Here is an 18,531-nt window from a genome sequence, read left to right on the forward strand (position 1 = left end):
AGTTCGACACCAACAACGACGGATGGTATGATTGAAGACTTAGAAGCCCGTGCTACGCTCAAGTGCTGCCTGTGGGGTTGAAGTTCGAGATGAAGGATGGCCTGAAGACCAGCTACCGCTTCTGTTTTCTGTTTGTTCCATTTAGCCCAATGGGCTTGTAATAAATTCGTACTGCAGATCCTACAGATCTTGTAATAATTAAATCCATGTTTGAACCTGTTTTAAGTGAGTATGAACTGATTTACTGCCTGAAATGAGTTCTGTGTTTGATAGCTACTAATCCAGGGACTATCACGATGATACAGGGATTTGGGTTCTTCTTTCGAAAACCCGGGTCGTTTCACACCGCACACTGCTTCACCTATCCAACCCTCTGAATCACCATCTGCACACCATAGCTCCATCCACGCCGGCACGCTAGCCCTCAGGTGGCCTCGTCTCGCGCTCCTTGTTCTGTGAAGTCATCGACTCCCGTCGTCGCTTGCGGATCTCCCTACCACAGGCCATCCGAATTGCGGGCCACCTCGCTACGACCTCGGTGCAACCAATGGTCGAATTCTGCGCGTTTGAGCAACCTACTGCTTCAAGCATCGCATGTGCTGTGACCAAAATTGGCTCGCTCATCTTCGTTGAGTGGTTTCTAACAACATGTATTGGAACGATCACGATGGCTTTCTCACCCTCCTTCCTCGCCTGGCCCAGGTCGGCAATCCAAAGACCTGCTTCATTGTCAGGATGCATGTCGCCTTGTATGAACCCATCATCAGACCCTTGCCAGTCCTCGACAAGAATCTCGAGTGTGCTGCCCGTGGTGGCCACAAAGTGGCGGCCTATGTGGATGAATTCAGGCTCAAATGGTAGCAATTATGGCTGAACTTCCAGAAGAATGTCAAGCAATAGAGACTCCTATTGGAGCCATCGCCCAAGTTTTGCCAGCGACAAAGTTTCTTTGAAACGTCGGCCTTGAGATACCAGCATCAAAGAAGTGCACGTCTACTTATAGTGTACACGTACAAGAACTTGAGGCTGAAGTACGATCAGAGAAGCATGGTTCAGCAGCACTGTGAGAGAAAATGGATGATCAGCAAACTGAGCTAGAAGACTTGAAGCTAATGTTCGAAGAATTTGAAGCTATGAGGGACAATCAAAGGGGGAGAGATTGAAAGTTTGAATAAGCAATGTGAGGAAACTAATGCCCTTCTTCATGGCTTGTTATGCCTCAACAGGGAGTAGTTCCTTGACAACTTGCAGGTTCCTGGTGTCATCTATTTATTTTGCTACATCTCACTAGATAGTTGGTTTGGCTTTATGGTTGCTGGTACATACTTTTTGACTGTGAGTCCATGGAGTTGTGTTGGTGGTTTAGAGAACTAGTTACATTGAACATGTTATTGGGTGACTTGGTAGTTTGTTTTTGGACAAGTCATGTTGGGCTGTGATATGCATATGAACCTGGTGGCTCTTGGACAAGTGATGTTGGGCTGTAATAAATATTTTGTAAAGTGGCCTGCTATTTTGACTTTTGAATCATCCAAGAAGAGGGATGAATGCTGGTTTTCTAGATGTGATTATGAGGAGCATCCTAATGTGGTGCAGAACATTATGGCCAGGAAGGTTGCTGCTTTCTGCTGGTCCGTTTGGAAATGCAGAAACAAAGTTTGCTTCGACCTCAAAAGTTTGCGGTCCCCTGCTGAAATTGTTATACACGCAAGTGCTCTTATGTCTTATTGGGGAGGTCTCTCGGAGCTGCATGACAAGATCCTGGTGGGTGTGAAGCGGCTGCTTTCCTGCTCTCACAAGGTGATGAAGCCACCCGGCCCCTCTGCCCCACTTCGTATCGTGGCTGTTGAGGAACACCCCGCTGAAGAAGATGAAGACGAAGATTGAAGAAGGCTGGCTTTTTATGTGTTGGGTGCATTTCTCACTAGTGTCTATGTCGTAAGCAGCAATTTTATATTTTTTATTCTAAGTCTTGTTCTGACCTACCTTAAACTTCTTTGTGGAGGCGCATCCTAGGAATCCTGAGTCCTTCTAGGGGTTTCATCTAAGAGCTCTGAAGTCAGGTGCTTCAGTGCTTCTAATCCTATTTGATCAACCCCTTTTCTTTTACCCCTTTTTCTACACTCTCGTTCTGTAAACAATATTTCCATTTATGTAATGGAAATGGGGTTTGGCCTCTATTTGAAATTTTTTACTTTTGAATGAATGTATTGTTTTGAGGTTAATGTTCCTGTTGATGAATCTGCCGTTGTGGGCTGAAATGTTAATTAATCTTCAATTGTGGGACAAGTTACTGATGAACAGGTTCTTGGCTGAAATGGTTGTGATGTGTAAATGGTTAAGGTCCATTAGAAATTGAGCTTGTAATGAATAAGGCCCAAATGGAGAGCGGGCTTCAAAAAAAACATTGGACTTAATAAACATCAGCCCAAAACAAACAATAGGATAGAAAAAATTAAATTAGCTGAATTTAAAAGGAAAATGGCTGCAAATTTAATTTAGCCCACATTAGATTATTTTACTTCATGAGCCTTATTGGGCCACCGAATATTTATACGAATCAAATCTTCATAATGAAGATGCCACATCATATCCTAGTCATCACTACATCATATGAGGTTTTTTATGATGTTTTCTATCCTACGTGGCACATGTATAGTCATCCATGCACACAATTTTGTGATATTTCTTGGTATTGATTATGACAAAAAAATGAGGGTCACAAATTAGTGATAGAATAATCGTCAATAAATTTATGATGAAAAAAGATATTTTTGTCACAAAATACCTTTTATTACAGAGTATAGACGATGAACCGATTTTCACCACAAAAGTGTCACATATTATGAAATATAACAAAAATAGCACTTTCAGTGACATAAATGGAACGTAACAGAAGTCCATATGTATTGTAATGTAATTGTTCTTAAAACATTACAATACTAGAAAATGTATAAATTGTATAAATTTACCGTTGTGAATACAAATTTCAATATTCGTCACATATCATATTTACACATATTGTTGTTTGAAGAAGCACAATGTTTTTCTTTGAGAAAGTATTTATGACCAAATCCTTGACCAGTTGTCTGTTGTTCAGTGCATGATCTGGTCTCCAGTACCATCCTGCCTGGAATTCTCTCTATTATTGGAAGAATAAAGGGGAACCACGGTTACCCTTTGAGAACGGCGGACTAAGAGCATGTCCAGCAGATTACTCATCTCCTACTACTAAACATCTTCTTTCTCCATCTCAATAGTTATTTTTGTATTTTTTGTGATCATCCTCACAACGGACTACCAAAAGCTAATCTCCAATACTTCCACCAACAACATGGCTCCCACACATCATAGGCTTTGCTCTCCCACTCGTATATCCTCTTCCGCCCACCCCTCTCCTTCGTGTCCCTCGACATGTCACTATCGCTCCACCTCCTCGTTGGCCACAGACAAGGACACGGGCGACATGGAGGGCCCGAGACAGCTATTCGAGCTCCATTGCACCACGTTAGGCATGCTGCAGATCACGTTCTCCTATGACTTCCTTGTTGGTGCCATCGGGGCAAATGGGGTGCGGCGGGAGCCTGCAATGCTGAATAGGGATGCGCACCTCACCATGGAGTATGAAGAACTCATCGGGTGCAGCAAGCTGGAGACCATCTAGGAGGTCTTCGTCGTGGAAACGGCATGGCCGCCGGGGCCAGTGCCAGTGCACCCAACCCAGAGCGCAGGAAGAGTGACATGCTGCCATTCCTCGGGCATCTCAGCAGCAGCAGCGCCGGCGGGATGCAAGCGGCGGCCGGAGTGCCATGGCGTGCTCCAGGTAGCTAGCTAGTCCTATTGGAACTAAACATGCTTAGAATTTAAAACTTATACTCATACGGGATCTACATCTACTCATGTAAGCACAACCCTTATAAAATTACATGAGAGAGTTAGATCTAGACCAGCGAGAAGCGGCATCGGGTTCGTCGTCGACGCGCTGGCCATCTCGGTTGGCGTAGTCGTCAGCGCAGTAGCACTCGCCGGAGTCATGGAAGTCCGTGGCGGGTACCGGCGTCCTTCCGGCTTCCAGCGACATTGTCCTCTCTGCGAGGGGAGGACGAAAGCTTAGCGGCGGTGACCTTCAGGTGACTCCAGCGCCGCCGTAGATCGAGCAGCTATAGGGTGTAGGGTTAGGCCTCTGACTAGGTTTTTACTCTGCTGTCAAAGGAGCCGGCCCCCACCCCTTATTTTATATGGCACTGGGTGACCTGGGGTCACAACCATGGGCTGGTTGGGCCCCCGATCAGGGCGCTTAACGGGTTTCTTTTGGACTTCTTCTCCTTTTCCCGTTTTCCTTTCTTATCGGCGTTTTTGACCACCGATAATTCCAACATTCTCCCCTTTGGTCTAACGGCCGATAACTAAAGCCATACTTAAAGTAGAGTTGTGTAAAGAGACAATGTGTCACAATAGTGAATTATTCCCATTGTTACACAGTTATCCACAGTACACAAACTACTCATCCTAATGGGAGATGGTTGTCTCATGACCCTCTTGTTCCAAGATCACAGGCTATTCGATAATCCCATGCCGGTAATAAGTTCATGAAAATTATTGGGAGCTAAGCCTTTTGTTAATGGATCCGCGAGCATTTCCTTAGTACTTATATGCTCCAACTCAATGGTATGATCTTGGATTCTATCCTTTACAACAAAATACTCAATATCGATGTGCTTGGCAGCGCCACTCAATTTGTTGTTGTTAGCATAGAAAACTACGGACTTTATTATCGCAGTATAATCTTAGTGGTTTGCTTATGCTGTCTACCACTCTTAGTCCGGGAATAAAACCCTTAAGCCACACAGCTTGCCCGACGGCCTCATAACATGCCACAAACTCAGCTTGCATCGTAGATGCTGCTATAAGTGATTGCTTAGAGCTTTTCCATGAAATCACTCCATTTGCAAGCAAGAAGACATAACCTAATGTCGACTTCTTAGTGTCAACACAACCTGCAAAGTCGGCGTCTGAATAGCCAACTACTTCTAAATTCTCACTTTTCTTATATGTGAGCATGTATTCCTTAGTGCTCTGCAAATAACACAGAACTTTCTTAACCGCCTTCTAGTGGTCCATTCCTGGATTGGACTGAAATCTACCAAGCATCTCGGTAATAAATGCTAAGTCAGGGCGTGTGCACACTTGTGCATACATAAGGCTTCCGACAACTGAAGCATATGGAATCGTTCTTATTTGATCAATTTCTAGTTGATTCCTGGGACTTTGAAATTGCCCAAACTTATTGCCCTTAACAACTGGAGCAGTTGTGCCTGAACATTTGTGCATATTATATCTTTTAAGAACTTTCTCTATATAAGACTTTTGAGATAGTCCTCCTAATGCACACTTGGACATGTCTCCGTGTATCTCAATGCCTAGAACATAAGAGGCATCACCAAGATCCTTCTTGTCAAAGTTCGATGAGAGAAATCCTTTTGTCTCATACAGCAAGTTCTCATCACTGCTAGCTAATAGGATGTCATCCACGTAAAGCACGAGCATAATAAAAGAGCTCTCCTTGATCTTAATATATATGTAGTTGTCCACTACATTTTCGACGAAGCCTGATTTCTTAATTACTTCATCAAACTTAAGGTACCATTGTTCGGATGCCTGTTTTAATCCATAAATGGATTTCTTTAGTTTGCATCCTAACTATTCTTTGCCTTCCATAACGAAACCTTCCGGTTGCGCCATGTATACATTCTCATGCAAATCACCGTTAAGGAACGCAGTCTTAACATCCATCTGATGTAACTCAAGATCGAAATGAGCTACTAGAGCCATAACGATCTTGAACGAGTCCTTCTTTGATACAGGCGAGAAGGTTTCTATATAATTGATTCCTTCTCTCTGTGTGAATCCCTTAGCCACAAGTCTTGCTTTGAACTGTTCGATTTTCCCTTTGGAGTCATACTTAGTTTTGTAGACCCACTTACAGCCTACTTTCTTAGCTCCTTCAGGAATTTCTACTAAGTCCCATACCTTATTTGTGCTCACGGATTTCAGCTCTTCTTCCATTGCCTCAATCCACTTGTGGGAGTATTCACTACTCATCGCTTCCTTAAACGAGTTAGGATCATCAACTTTTCCCATATCGTGCCCTTCACTCATGTACACAAAATCTTCTGAGATAGTTGATTTCCTTTCTCGTGTCGATCTTCTTAGAGGTTGTGGGCTCAGCTATGTGCTCTTGTTGTGCCTCCTGTGTCCCATTAGCAATCTGATCCTGTGGTTGCTCAACAGGTTCTTCCACAATTTCATTTTGATGCTCATTATTTACAAGCACATTCTCATGCTCACTAATGGCAGGCGTTCTCTCCGCATTAACTTCTGGAGGAACAGTTACCTGAGGTGCTGTTGTAAATTGAGTCATAGGCACATAATAATTTTGAGTCATTGGAGTGGGGTCATGAGTCTACATTTCCTCAAGATTAATTTGCCTAGGCTCAGCGCATCCGTTTTCATTTTGCTGAGGTTTGCCAGGAGTGGAATACTGAGCTACTATTCCATTTTCTTGAAGGAACTTAGCAAAGGGACCGGGGATTTGTTGATACATGGCATGTCTCCCATAATATTCGTCCCCTCTGTCTGATTTTACCACTTTAATCTTCAACTCATGTTGATTTTCTACTTCAGCTTTGAAGATTTTAAACTTATCAAGTGCTTCAATCTTTTCTCTTATAGGGTAAATATAACCATAATGGGAGAAATCATCAGTGAATGTAATGAAGTAACTAAATCCATCCACTGATCTTACATTAAATGGACCGCATATATCAGTGTGAATTAATTCTAATAATTCTGAACTGCGCTTAGCTCCATTCTTTTTAATTTTTTTTGCAAATTTTCCCTTAATACAATCAATGCATTGATCTAAGTCAGAGAAGTCTAATTTTGGGAGTATCTCTTCTCTAATGAGACACTCCATTCTCCCCTTCGAAATATGGCCTAAACGTGAGTGCCATAATTTCGACGAAGTCTCATTACTTCTCTTGCGCTTATGGTTGACATCGCTTACATTCATCACAGAGATATTACTTAAGGACAATAAATAAAGCTCATCATGCGAAGGTGCATAACAAATTAAGTCACCATCACATCTTATTACACATCTATTGTTCCCAAACTGTGCACGAAAATCCATCATGATCTAATTTAGAAATAGAAATTAAGTTTCTCTGAATGGACGGAACATAAAGGACATCTAATAGGCGAAGTGTGAAGCCGTCGTGAAGCTCTAACTGAAGAGTCCCAATGGCCTCCATGTCTGCTTCAACTCCATTAACGACCCTGAGACTTCGGGTCCCCCTTCTTATAGTCCGCACGCCAGACAATCCCTGTGGGGAATTAGTAACATGAATAGTGGCACCTGAGTCAATCCACCAAGTACTTATGGGAAAATATGCATAAAAGGATTCATCGACTAAAGAAATAATGTCGTCATTACCTTTCTTAACGCACCACTTCTTAAACTCCTCACAGTTCTTAGTGATGTGGCCTTCTTTGCCATAATGGTAGCACTTTAATGTCTTAGAGGAGGAGCCATCTTGCTTAGGACCATCATAGGGTTTCTTACCCTTCTTATCTTTCTTGGAACGAGAGACCCTATTGTTGTTGTTTCTTCGACCACCTTGTCTAACGTGGTTGATGAAATCAAGGTTCTGAGCGCGAAGCCTTTCTTCCTCTTGTGCACACTTAGACACGAGAGTGGTTATGTCCCACTTCTTATCACTACCATTGTAGTTTACCTTGAAGGTCTCAAAGGCTGGTGGGAGTGAGATCATAACATGGTGAAGCAATGTAGCATCATTAAGGGGGCAATCGAGGTCCTGAAGCTTATCCCTCATGTTGACCATCCCCATAATGTGCTCTCTGACATTGCCTTGCCCGTTGTACTTAGTGTTCATGAGCTGAGACAAGAGAGTACTGGATGCGGCCTTTGCAGAGCCCTTAAAGTACGTCTCAATGTTAGTCATGAAGCTCTTAGAATTCTTAGGCTCCTTCTCAAGCGCTCCCCTGATTGTGGGGCTGATGGTCAAGTCCATGACCATGAGCGCCACTCTGTCGGAGCGCTCCCAACGCTCTTTCTCCTTCTCATAAGCAGCAGTGCGCTCGGCAAGGGATGTATCATCAGTCCCTTATGCAACTGGTGCTACAGGCTCTGGGTCTCTCATGGAGTGGTCCTTATCCAACATCACCAGAATGAGATGGATCTCACGGCTCCATCTGACGAAGTTATCGGCAGGAAGCTTCTCCACACCATTGACATAAGCTATGATGCTGGCGGGAGAGGGATCTGAGTATGAACAAGTAAACAAGAATTTAATCAGTAATGACAACATAAATAAATGAATTAATCAGCATTGGCCAGATTAAGACATAAACAAGTAATTTGCATCACCGTTGGGCAGAAACAAATTAAATGCTTATTTAACTCATGAATGATATTTTGCATCACTGTTGGGCGGAAACAAAATAAACTTAGCGTAAGGAACGCAGCGGAAACTTAATTTTGCATCACCGTTGGGCAGAACCAAAATAAACTTAAACTAAACTTAATAACTTATGGCAATTATTTAATAACAATGTTGGTCAGAAATTAAATAAATGCTCAAAATAAACTTAAATAATTCCGAATAAAATTCACGTTGGTTTCATTTACTCAGAACAGTAAATCTTAAAATTTCTCAAAATTTTCAATGTAAATATACTCAAAATTAAATTCATTTGGAGCTCATATGAATTTAGAATCTAAAATACTGAAAATTGAAACTCAGAAATGACTAAATGGAGAAAAACTTAAGGGGCTTAAATCCTAATGGGCTTAATGCCCAAAAACCGATGGGCGGGCCGGCCAACTGGCCCAGCCGCGCCGCGGCTCCCCCCACCCCGCCTGGGCTGGTGGCCCAACAGCCAATGGCTATGCCGCCAAACCGGCCCGGCTCGGCTCCCCTTGGGCCGCCAAAATGGCCCGGCTCGGCTCCCCCAATGGCCGGCTAATCTGAGCCATTGATCCCACCAAACCTAGATCAGATGGCTAGGAGCGATTTTCACGGGTATATAACGACTCATCCGGTTCTCACGGGAAAAAACCCTAGCTCATTTCCATTCTCTCTCTCTCTCTCTCCAACCATAGCCGCCGGCGCCTCTCATCCGCAACGGCTGCCGCTCATGCTGCCTGGGTGGCTCGCCGGCGTTGAGCCGGACGTTCGCCGGCCGGTGGCGGCGCTCAACGGCCACCCCTCAAGCACCGCCGAGGCGGGTGCGGGTGAGCCGGAGCTCCGCCACCATCCGGCGTCAGTCGGTTCGCGCGCTGCCTGATGCCGGCGCCATCTCATGCCCCTCTGCAGGACCTCCGCGCGACTGCTGGCGGGCCGCGGTGGTGCGCCGTCTGTGGCGCCCTTAGTGGCGGCCATGGAGGTGGCCTGCCTCCGCAGTTCGCCGACGCCGCGGTTCTCTAATGTGCTGCCGTGGGGACCTTGGATCCCCACGCGGCCGTGACTGATGGCCGGCCGTCGAGCCGCGCATGCTTTCTTTTTTGTGTGTGTGTGTTCTTATTGTACACCATGGTGGCTCTGTGCCCCATGATTTCTTATGCGCGCGCCGCCGCGGGAGCCTTGATGCCCCGCGTAGCCTTATGCTCATGCCGAGATGCGACATCCAGCCTTTTTTTTGTGTGTGCGCCGTGGAGGCTCAGTGCCCCATGGGTTCTTATGCCGTGCGACTTATGGCGATTCTTGCGGATCTGATGGGGTTTGGCGTTTCTAAAGGGTGGGAACTTTTGGATCTAAAGTTTATTCATTTCATCTCCTTCTTATTTCTCGGATCTAGTACTAACCATGCGAGATCTACACATAAAACTTATAGATCTACTTGAAACATGAACTAAAACTTGAACCGAGAGAGAAAACCAACCAAGATCTAAAACTGGATCTAGATCTAGAGTTCTAATGGCTCACAGAGTAGATGTTTAGGCGACTGATACCAAATATAGGATCTAAACATGCTTAGAACTTAAAACTTATACTCATACGGGATCTACATCTACTCAAGTAAGCACAACCCTTAAAAAATTACATGAGAGAGTTAGATCTAGACCAGCGAGAAGCGGCATCGGGTTCGTCGTCGACGCGCTGGCCATCTCAGTTGGCGTAGTCGTCGGCGCAGTAGCACTCGCCGTAGTCGTACTCGCCGGAGTCGTGGAAGTCCACGGCGGGTACCGGCGTCCTTCCGGCCTCCAGTGACACTGTCCTCTCTGCGAGGGGAGGACGAAAGCTTAGCAGCGGTGACCTTCAGGTGACTCCAGCGCCACCATAGATCGGGTGGCTGTAGGGTGTAGGGTTAGGCCTCTAACTAGGTTTTTACTCTGCTGTCACAGGAGCCGGCCCCCACCCCTTATTTTATATGGCGTTGGGTGACCTGGGGTCACAACCATGGGCTGGTTGGGCCCCCGATCAGGGCGCTTAACGGGTTTCTTTTGGACTTCTTCTCCTTTTCCCGTTTTCCTTTCTTATCGGCGTTTTTGACGACCGATAATTCCAACAAGTCCGGCTCGCCAAGCCAACCGCTGATAGGGGAGAGGGCTTCAACGGCTTGCTCCTCCCCTACATCTAAGGGAGAGGAGGTGAGTTTTTGGCAATTGCTCAAAAAAAATTTGTATTGGGCAACCTACTGCTGGAGCTGTCTCTCATCTCTAAAATCTCTCAAATGGTTGTTTTTTGTATTAGGTGTGAATATGAGCAATCTGCTGAAGATGCTCTAACAGAATCTCCCTACCAGAGCAAAAAAGAAAAGCAATAATTTACAGGAGTATATATGCAAGGACTTCCAAAATATTGGATTCCAGGAACAAAGACGTAGTAGCAGCTTATACAAGCAAGCCCGTGGGAAAGGAGAGGCAGCTGACAACCCCGTTGTCAACCTCGGATGTTGAAGGGAGCAGAATTATTGGCGAGCTCTGCTCAGCAATATGCCCTCATGAAATGGTACAAAATAAAGTGGTTGCTCGCCTCGGATACTATCATACCGTTCGGTCATGTACCCAACACATGGTCAGCAGTCGCCCATGCGGTAGGCGTGCACGCTTGGCTTATCCCCAGGCATCTCGCCGCGTCGCCGTCACCAATCGACCTCGGCGCCTTGCATCCAAACTCGCTCACACTAGTACAGAACAGGCCTTTGTTTCAGACCATTTGTCCCGGCTGCCTTTGGGCCCGGGACAAAAGATAGCTTTTATCCTGGATCCAACGGCTAGCCGGGCCAGCGGAGAGGACAGAGGCCTTTTGTCCCGGTTGGAGGCACCAACCGGGACAAAAGAACCCCCTTTTATCCCGGTTGGTGGCTCTAACCGGGACATGCACCTTTTGTCCCGGTTGGAGCCACTAATCGGGACAAAAGAAGTGCATCTGTCCCGGGTCCAGCCAATCACCGGGACAAAAGACTGGTCTCCATCTATTTTATCTCTCTCCTCTCGAGTTCTGCCAACCAACCATTCGTTGCATGCCTTATCTTCTCCCTCTCTCTTCTAGCTTCGGGATGAGGTCGATCCAGGCCAAGGAGGGGCGCGGCCGGCCGGACCTGTGCCGGATCGAGCCGCGGCGAGTGGTGGCGCATCATGCCACGGCGAGCTGCTCCCGCGGCGCAAGCGAGCTGCCAATGGCGACCACTCACGCGATCAGCAAGAAGCGGAAGGTAGGCCACGAACCCTCCCCTCATCTAGATCCCGAGCTCGGCTTGCATATCCCGTGGATTTGAAGTCTGATGTCTGGCGTGCTCACTTTCTCGCGCGCAGTTCGTGGCAGATGGCGTGTTCTTCGCGGAGCTTAACGAGCTTGCCGAGGACGGCTACTCCGGCGTCGAGGTCCGTGTCACCCCCATGCGCACCGATGCGGGACGGCGGCCACGACGTAGGGCCGCGGCGAGCGGCGACGCACGGAGGCGGCGCTGGGCTATGGCGTGCGTGGAGAAGATGGAGTTTGGGATTGATTCAATCATAGTAGCCCTCTTTGTTTTCTTTCTTTTTTCTTCAATGATTCTGGGATTGAAATTCTGGGATTGAAATTATGTGAATGATTTGGGATAGATTATATGAATGATTTGTTTGTGGATTTCGATTGTGATTGGTTTCGTGAATGATTTTGTCATCAGAGATTTGGAAAGGAGAGAGCCGGCGTGTGGGCGAGGTTGGGCCTGCGGGATTCTTTTTTTTATTTTGGAAAAATAACATTGGTCCCGGGTCGTGAGGTGCCGGGACAAATAGACAAAGCACATTTGTCCCGGATGCTCAATCCCGGTTGGAAAACCGGGATAAATGCCCGTTGGCAACCGGGACTAAAGCGCAGTTCTGTACTATAGTCACGGATACACATGTTGGTGCTGCCTTCGCAGTTCGAAGTGCCTCGTACTGCTTGTCAAATGGACAAACAACAACGTGTTGAATTGTTTAGTGTCGTTAAGTTTGAACGCAGGTCGTGCCAACAGATTAGTGTTCTGACTAGCACATGGTCTAGCCAGCTGTTTCTTCAGTATCATAAGAAGGTCAATTTATTTTTAATCTTCACGGGAAACAAGAAACACATTTTTGCTTAGAAGGCTACAAAAAATCGATGAAGTCACGAATGACGTTTGAAACACATCATGTTTTTCGTTCCTTTTCTCTTTCTTACGCTTTTTGTCTGTTCACGCCACAGTCAGCGCATTTTAGGGCAGTCCCAACGCAAAAAACTATCAGCAGTTTCTACAGCATAGGATATTATAGCAAGAAACCATCATTCCCCGTGCTAAATTTTATCCCAGTGCCTATATAAAAGGCTGACCAATCATAAACCGTCATCTTCACTCTCGTTTTCGGATTGTATGTGCACAAACAACAGAGCGAGCGTGACGCGGAGGACATCCCAGCGGCGGAGCCGGCGGCCGCTACTGCTCTGTGCCCTGCGGCCTGCCGCGCCCTGAAGAAAGTCGGCGCCGCGCGCTCCGTGGGTCCTCCCTGGCCGCGAGCTATGCGCCCATGCCCCGCCGGCGGCCGTGAGCCCTGCTCCGTCCTCGAACATGGCAAGCCTGCCGGCCGCAGGCCGCAGCTACTTTGGCACCCTGCCGCGCGTCGGAGAAGGCCGGGGCCGCACGCCCCGTGGGTCCTCCCAGCAGCGGTGCCAAACTGGAACGCCGGGGATGCGAGGCAGGAAGGAGGGGGTAGGAGGCCTAGCTGCATGGCAAGATGTGGGGCTGCTTGCTGCGCGCCATGCCTGCGAGCAAGGGAAGCAAGTCTGCCGGCAAGAGAGAGTGCACGAGAAGGGGATCTGGGGCGGAGCAATCGATCCGGGATGAGAGAGGACGACACGACCCAGGTCTCCCCTACGTGATTTTTCCCGTTTCCAAGCGTCTCGTTCCGCGCGTAGACTCCGTTTCTCCTCCAAGAAACGGTTTCTTTGTTTTGTGCTCTCCCTCTTCAATTAATCTATTGACACATCAGCAAAATATTAATGTAACAGCCTAATTAATACATATAGAAACCACAATAAATGTATCATTGGGAGTGCCCTCATGCGCCCTGATGGTAGAGCGTTGCATTTGTTTGACAAAAAACAGTAGTCCAAGCTTTAACTGGAAATCATGTTAATACCCGAAAATCCACTTGTATCTAAGACCTTTCTGATATAATGATTATACGATCGTTTTTATCACATGAAAAATTGCAGGCAGTGCCCAACTTCAGCCGGACATTCTTACCAGCCAAAGCAAAAATTTAGGATCTCTAAGAGACACATGGAAGCTTTTATTTCTGGCCTATAGTTATTGCAATTCGAAAAAGCCTAGTTGTGGGTCATTTCAAACGTTTTCTTCGGGATTTCGATGTTGCAAACAGCCTCTAAGCATTGGTCAATGAAATTTTAAGGCCGCAAACATATCGCCAGCTGATTACTCATCTCTCATACCTTATATTTTCTAACTTCTCTACAAATAATACTTTTTGCATTTTTGGTATACAGTGATGTAGCCGATTACTCAATGAATAGGGTAGAGCGAGAAATCCCCTACACTTGAATAAGAGAGAGATGTGTTTAGATAATCACCATAAATATTTTGGTATTAGGATAGAATTGATAATCTACTGTAGCGAATTTTGGTTCACAATTTCGTTTTCACTATAGCGAATTTCGTTTTTTTGACCGAAGTTTGACTTTCATACTTTTGAATTTGAAACCGAAATCACAAACTTTCCGGACCGAAATTCGTATCCCGGTGTTCACCGAAAACGAAAAAAATCACCGAAATTTCGGTCTTTCCGACCGAAAAGGGGAACCCTGCCTCCACCGGAACTAGCTGTTGTTGGGAGGAGCTGCGCACTAGGAGGTTGTTCGGCTTATCTAGCATTGGTTTGTCTCGGCTTATTTCCTCTCACAGAATACTATTTATTTTACCCGTCATATATTATTTATGCGGTCAGCCGAATAGGGTGTAGGAAGAATCCCCGCGTGATGTGCCGCCGCCACCGCGGCCGCATGTTGCCAGGAAGAGATGAACGTAGCGGAACAGTCGCCGGCACGAGTCCGCCCGTGTCGCCTGAACGGACAGGGATAGGGGCAAAGTTGTCCTTTTTAGCGCTTTGCAATTAAAATGGATAAAATATGAGGTGCGATGTCCAGTGGCAAATTGATATGTTTGAAGAGTGTGCTTCAGCAAAGCCTTTCTCTTTTAGTGGCTTCCAGCAAAGACCATGTTTGAAGGATGTGCTCTAGCCAATTTTCTCATCTCAAACACAAAAGAAGACAACTGATTGGAATTTTGTGATCTTTTCCCTCTCTCTCTCACCTGATTTTTTATAAGACTCTCTCTCTCTCCTGATTACCTCAGCCTTTGACTGGCCCCACATCGTCTCATTAAAAAGATCCCAAACACACGCACTCGAACAGACGAACACAACCACACACCATCCCCACGCGCCGCCATGGCCAGCTCCATCATCCCGAGCGCAAGCAGCGGGGAGCACGCGGCGGCGTCGCCCACGACCAAGCTCGGCCGGCTCAACGCGGCGGTGGAGCGATCCTGGCTCGGGCTGCGGTTCCGCCTCGCGGCGCGCGGGACCACGTTCACCACGGAGCTGCGCGCCGGCACGACCACGTTCCTCACCATGGCCTACATCCTCGCCGTCAACGCCTCCATCCTGTCCGACTCCGGCGCCACATGCACCGTCGACGACTGCGACGCGCCGTCCCCCGGGTGCAAGTTCCCGCCCGTGGACCCCGGGTACGCCGCCTGCGTGGCGCGCGCCCGCCGGGACCTGATCGTCGCCACCGCGGCGTCGTCCGTGATCGGGTCCTTCATCATGGGCGCCTTCGCGAACCTCCCCATCGCGCTGGCGCCCGGGATGGGCACCAACGCCTACTTCGCTTACACCGTCGTCGGATTCCACGGCTCCGGCACGCTCCCCTACCGCACGGCGCTCACCGCGGTGTTCCTCGAGGGCCTCATCTTCCTCTTCATCTCGGTGGTGGGCCTGCGGTCAAAGCTCGCCCAGTTCATCCCCAAACCCGTGCGGATCTCGGCGTCCGCGGGGATCGGGCTGTTCCTGGCCTTCATCGGGCTGCAGAGCAACGAGGGCGTCGGGCTCGTGGGGTTTAGCTCGTCGACGCTGGTCACGCTCGGCGCGTGCCCGGCGTCGCAGCGCGCGTCCGTGGCGCCCGTGGTGACGTTCCCCAATGGCACGGTGGCGCTGATGCCGGGCGGCACCGTCTCCGGGGCCATACTCTGCCTCTCGGGGCGCATGACCTCCCCGACTTTCTGGCTCGCCCTCGTGGGGTTCCTCATCATCGCCTTCTGCCTTATCAAGAACGTCAAGGGCGCCATGATCTACGGCATCCTGTTCGTGACCTTCGTGTCCTGGCCGCGCCACACCGCCGTCACCGTGTTCCCGGACACGCCCGCCGGCGACGACAGCTTCCACTACTTCAAGAAGGTGTTCGACGTGCACCGGATCCGCTCCACGGCCGGCGCGCTCGACTTCCGCGGCATCGGCCACGGCTACTTCTGGGAGGCGCTCTTCACCTTCCTCTACGTCGACATCCTCGACACCACCGGCGGGCTCTACTCCATGGCGCGGTTCGCCGGCTTCGTCGACGACGCCACGGGCGACTTCGAGGGGCAGTACTTCGCCTTCATGTCGGACGCGTCGGCGATCGTCTTCGGCTCGCTCCTCGGCACGTCCCCCGTGACGGCATTCATCGAGTCCTCCACGGGGATCCGGGAGGGCGGCCGGACGGGGCTGACGGCGCTCACGGCGGCGGCCTACTTCACGGCGGCGCTGTTCATCACGCCGCTGCTGGCGTCGATCCCGTCCTGGGCCGTCGGGCCGCCGCTGGTGCTGGTGGGCGTGATGATGATGCGCGCGGTGGCGGAGGTGGACTGGAACGACATGCAGCAGGCCGTGCCGGCGTTCCTGACGCTGGCGCTCATGCCGCTCACCTACTCCATCGCCTACGGGCTCATCGGCGGCATCGGCTCGTACATGCTCCTGCACTCGTGGGACTGGGCGTGCGAGGCGGCCGCAAGGCTGGGCTGCCGCCGGAAGGTCGGAGGCGGCGCCGAGAGGAGTAGTGGCGGCGAGGCAGTGCAGGGGAAGGAGACGGAATCAGCATAGCCTTTCTTCCCCTTTCGTGCTTTCCCGCTTTTCCTCTTGGATATATCCCATTTTGTCCCTTTCTCTCCAAATTTCATTTTTTTTTAATTAGGAATTTAACATCAGGATCTACTGTACTAGGTAAAATAGATCAAAATTCTAGTATGTAGAATACTCGTCTATATAGTTTTATTTTTGGAATGAGTTGTGGATATCCAGTGACAGAGGTTGGTGTTTCCCTTGTATCATCTCAATCCCAGCTTCAATCCTAAACATATTGATCTACCTGGGACAGATTTGTTGCTGAGACAGCAAGAAAATCACTCTGTTTCTTTGTCTTGTCACAGCCAGCAGTGTTTTTCTCTCATACCAAATCAGCACCACCCACCAGCTACCAGTCAGTCAGTAGTATCTTTCTCTCGTAACAAATCAACACCAACTACCAGCCACATCTCAACTTGCTTTTTCACACTTCTTTTCATATTTCAATCGATTTTTTCATTTTGATACATTTTCTAGGGAATACTAACTACATTTTTTAAAACAAAAAAGAACACCGTTTCTCTCAACGGAGTACCTCCAAGGCGAATATTCGACTTAAAGATATTTGTAGACCACACTGAAGACATGATTGTCAGACTTGCTGTACGCTCAGGTCTCTGGTTGCTGCAATAGTATTGTCAGGCTAGATATGGATATGGATGTTTGAAAATTCAAATTATCTATATTCTTATAGCTGAAAATGTTAATATTTAGAGTCGTATATGATTTTGATATAGATATAGATATGATATGAAGATATCCGAATCCAATTTTCGGTACTTTTTTCTATTCAATTTCAAATCCGTATTTGAAAAAAGTAGGCAATTGTATATGTACGTTGCTACAGACAAAGTTGATATAAGTACCGGATACGTACCAGTGCATGTGCGTTAATTTGTTGTGACTTACGTAATCGAGTCGTGGACAGAGGAATTGGTCTGACTCGTATACGGGATAGACTAAGGTCCATCTGTCAATGACACGAGGCGGACCAAATTAACGAACCAAATCTAAAATTTAGGTGGAAATCTTACTCGCATATGGCATACGGAATGTCTGACTAAAATATATCCATAAATAAAAATTGACCCTGAAACCATTTTAAACCTAGAGTAAAATTACATCAGGAATACAACAACTAGGCACATGCGTGAAAATTGGTCCACCATGAATTTGTAATCTGCTTAGTCTGATACCTGAACTTGGCACTTTGATGCGTCCAAATCCCACCATATTTTTGCGATGGGCTGTGAGAGGTGGTCCGCTCGATCGTTGCAACCTGGCTTATCGAAAACACTCAGCTCAGATTGATGGACACCTTTCTATTAAAATAAACGGTTTACATGAAAATTTGCAGGACCTATGAACTTGGGCAATAAAAAATATCTATATACCACTAAAAAGTTGGTGCTTATCTCTGTACCACTAAAAAATTCGTTCGCACCTGTGTACCATCGCGCGAACTTTCTTTCCGTATTTACCATTTTGGATAGATAGAGTGCTAACATAGGCTAATGGAGGTGTAAAAAGACTATTATACCCTTCGGTGCTCAAAATTAATTTGCCCTCCATGCCACTCCACGCCATTCTGTGCTAGCCTTCAAGTAAAGCAATATGGTAGGATCGTGGTTTTTTTAAAAAAAAATTGTACACATAAATAAAGAACAAAAAGATAATCTAATACTTAAATAAAGAAACAAACACATGTAATGTGGTCGGTGTATGCAACTCAAAATCGCTATTATTATAGCAATAATAATGTGTACATATCATTAGTCTAGATCCAATCTAGCATGTGTGCATAACATTGATTAAACCATGACCCG

The 18,531-nt window shown here is 47.4% G+C and overlaps 2 protein-coding genes across 2 annotated transcripts; both read left to right on the forward strand.

Moving 5' to 3' along the window:
* The first annotated feature begins 11,494 nt into the window (after positions 1–11,494).
* LOC120668152 (40S ribosomal protein S3-2-like) lies at positions 11,495–12,167 on the forward strand. Its single transcript, XM_039948068.1, has 2 exons — positions 11,495–11,739; positions 11,840–12,167. Exons 1-2 carry the CDS (start codon positions 11,548–11,550, stop codon positions 12,104–12,106), a joined length of 459 nt encoding a protein of 152 aa, XP_039804002.1. The 5' UTR covers positions 11,495–11,547; the 3' UTR covers positions 12,107–12,167.
* Positions 12,168–14,835: 2,668 nt separating this feature from the next.
* LOC120665894 (adenine/guanine permease AZG1-like) lies at positions 14,836–17,007 on the forward strand. The gene has a single exon (XM_039945612.1). The coding sequence runs from the start codon at positions 14,996–14,998 to the stop codon at positions 16,682–16,684; it is 1,689 nt and encodes a 562-aa protein (XP_039801546.1). The 5' UTR covers positions 14,836–14,995; the 3' UTR covers positions 16,685–17,007.
* Positions 17,008–18,531: the final 1,524 nt, after the last annotated feature.

Source organism: Panicum virgatum, chromosome 3N, assembly GCF_016808335.1.
Source record: "Panicum virgatum strain AP13 chromosome 3N, P.virgatum_v5, whole genome shotgun sequence".
Classification (NCBI taxonomy): Eukaryota; Viridiplantae; Streptophyta; class Magnoliopsida; order Poales; family Poaceae; genus Panicum; species Panicum virgatum.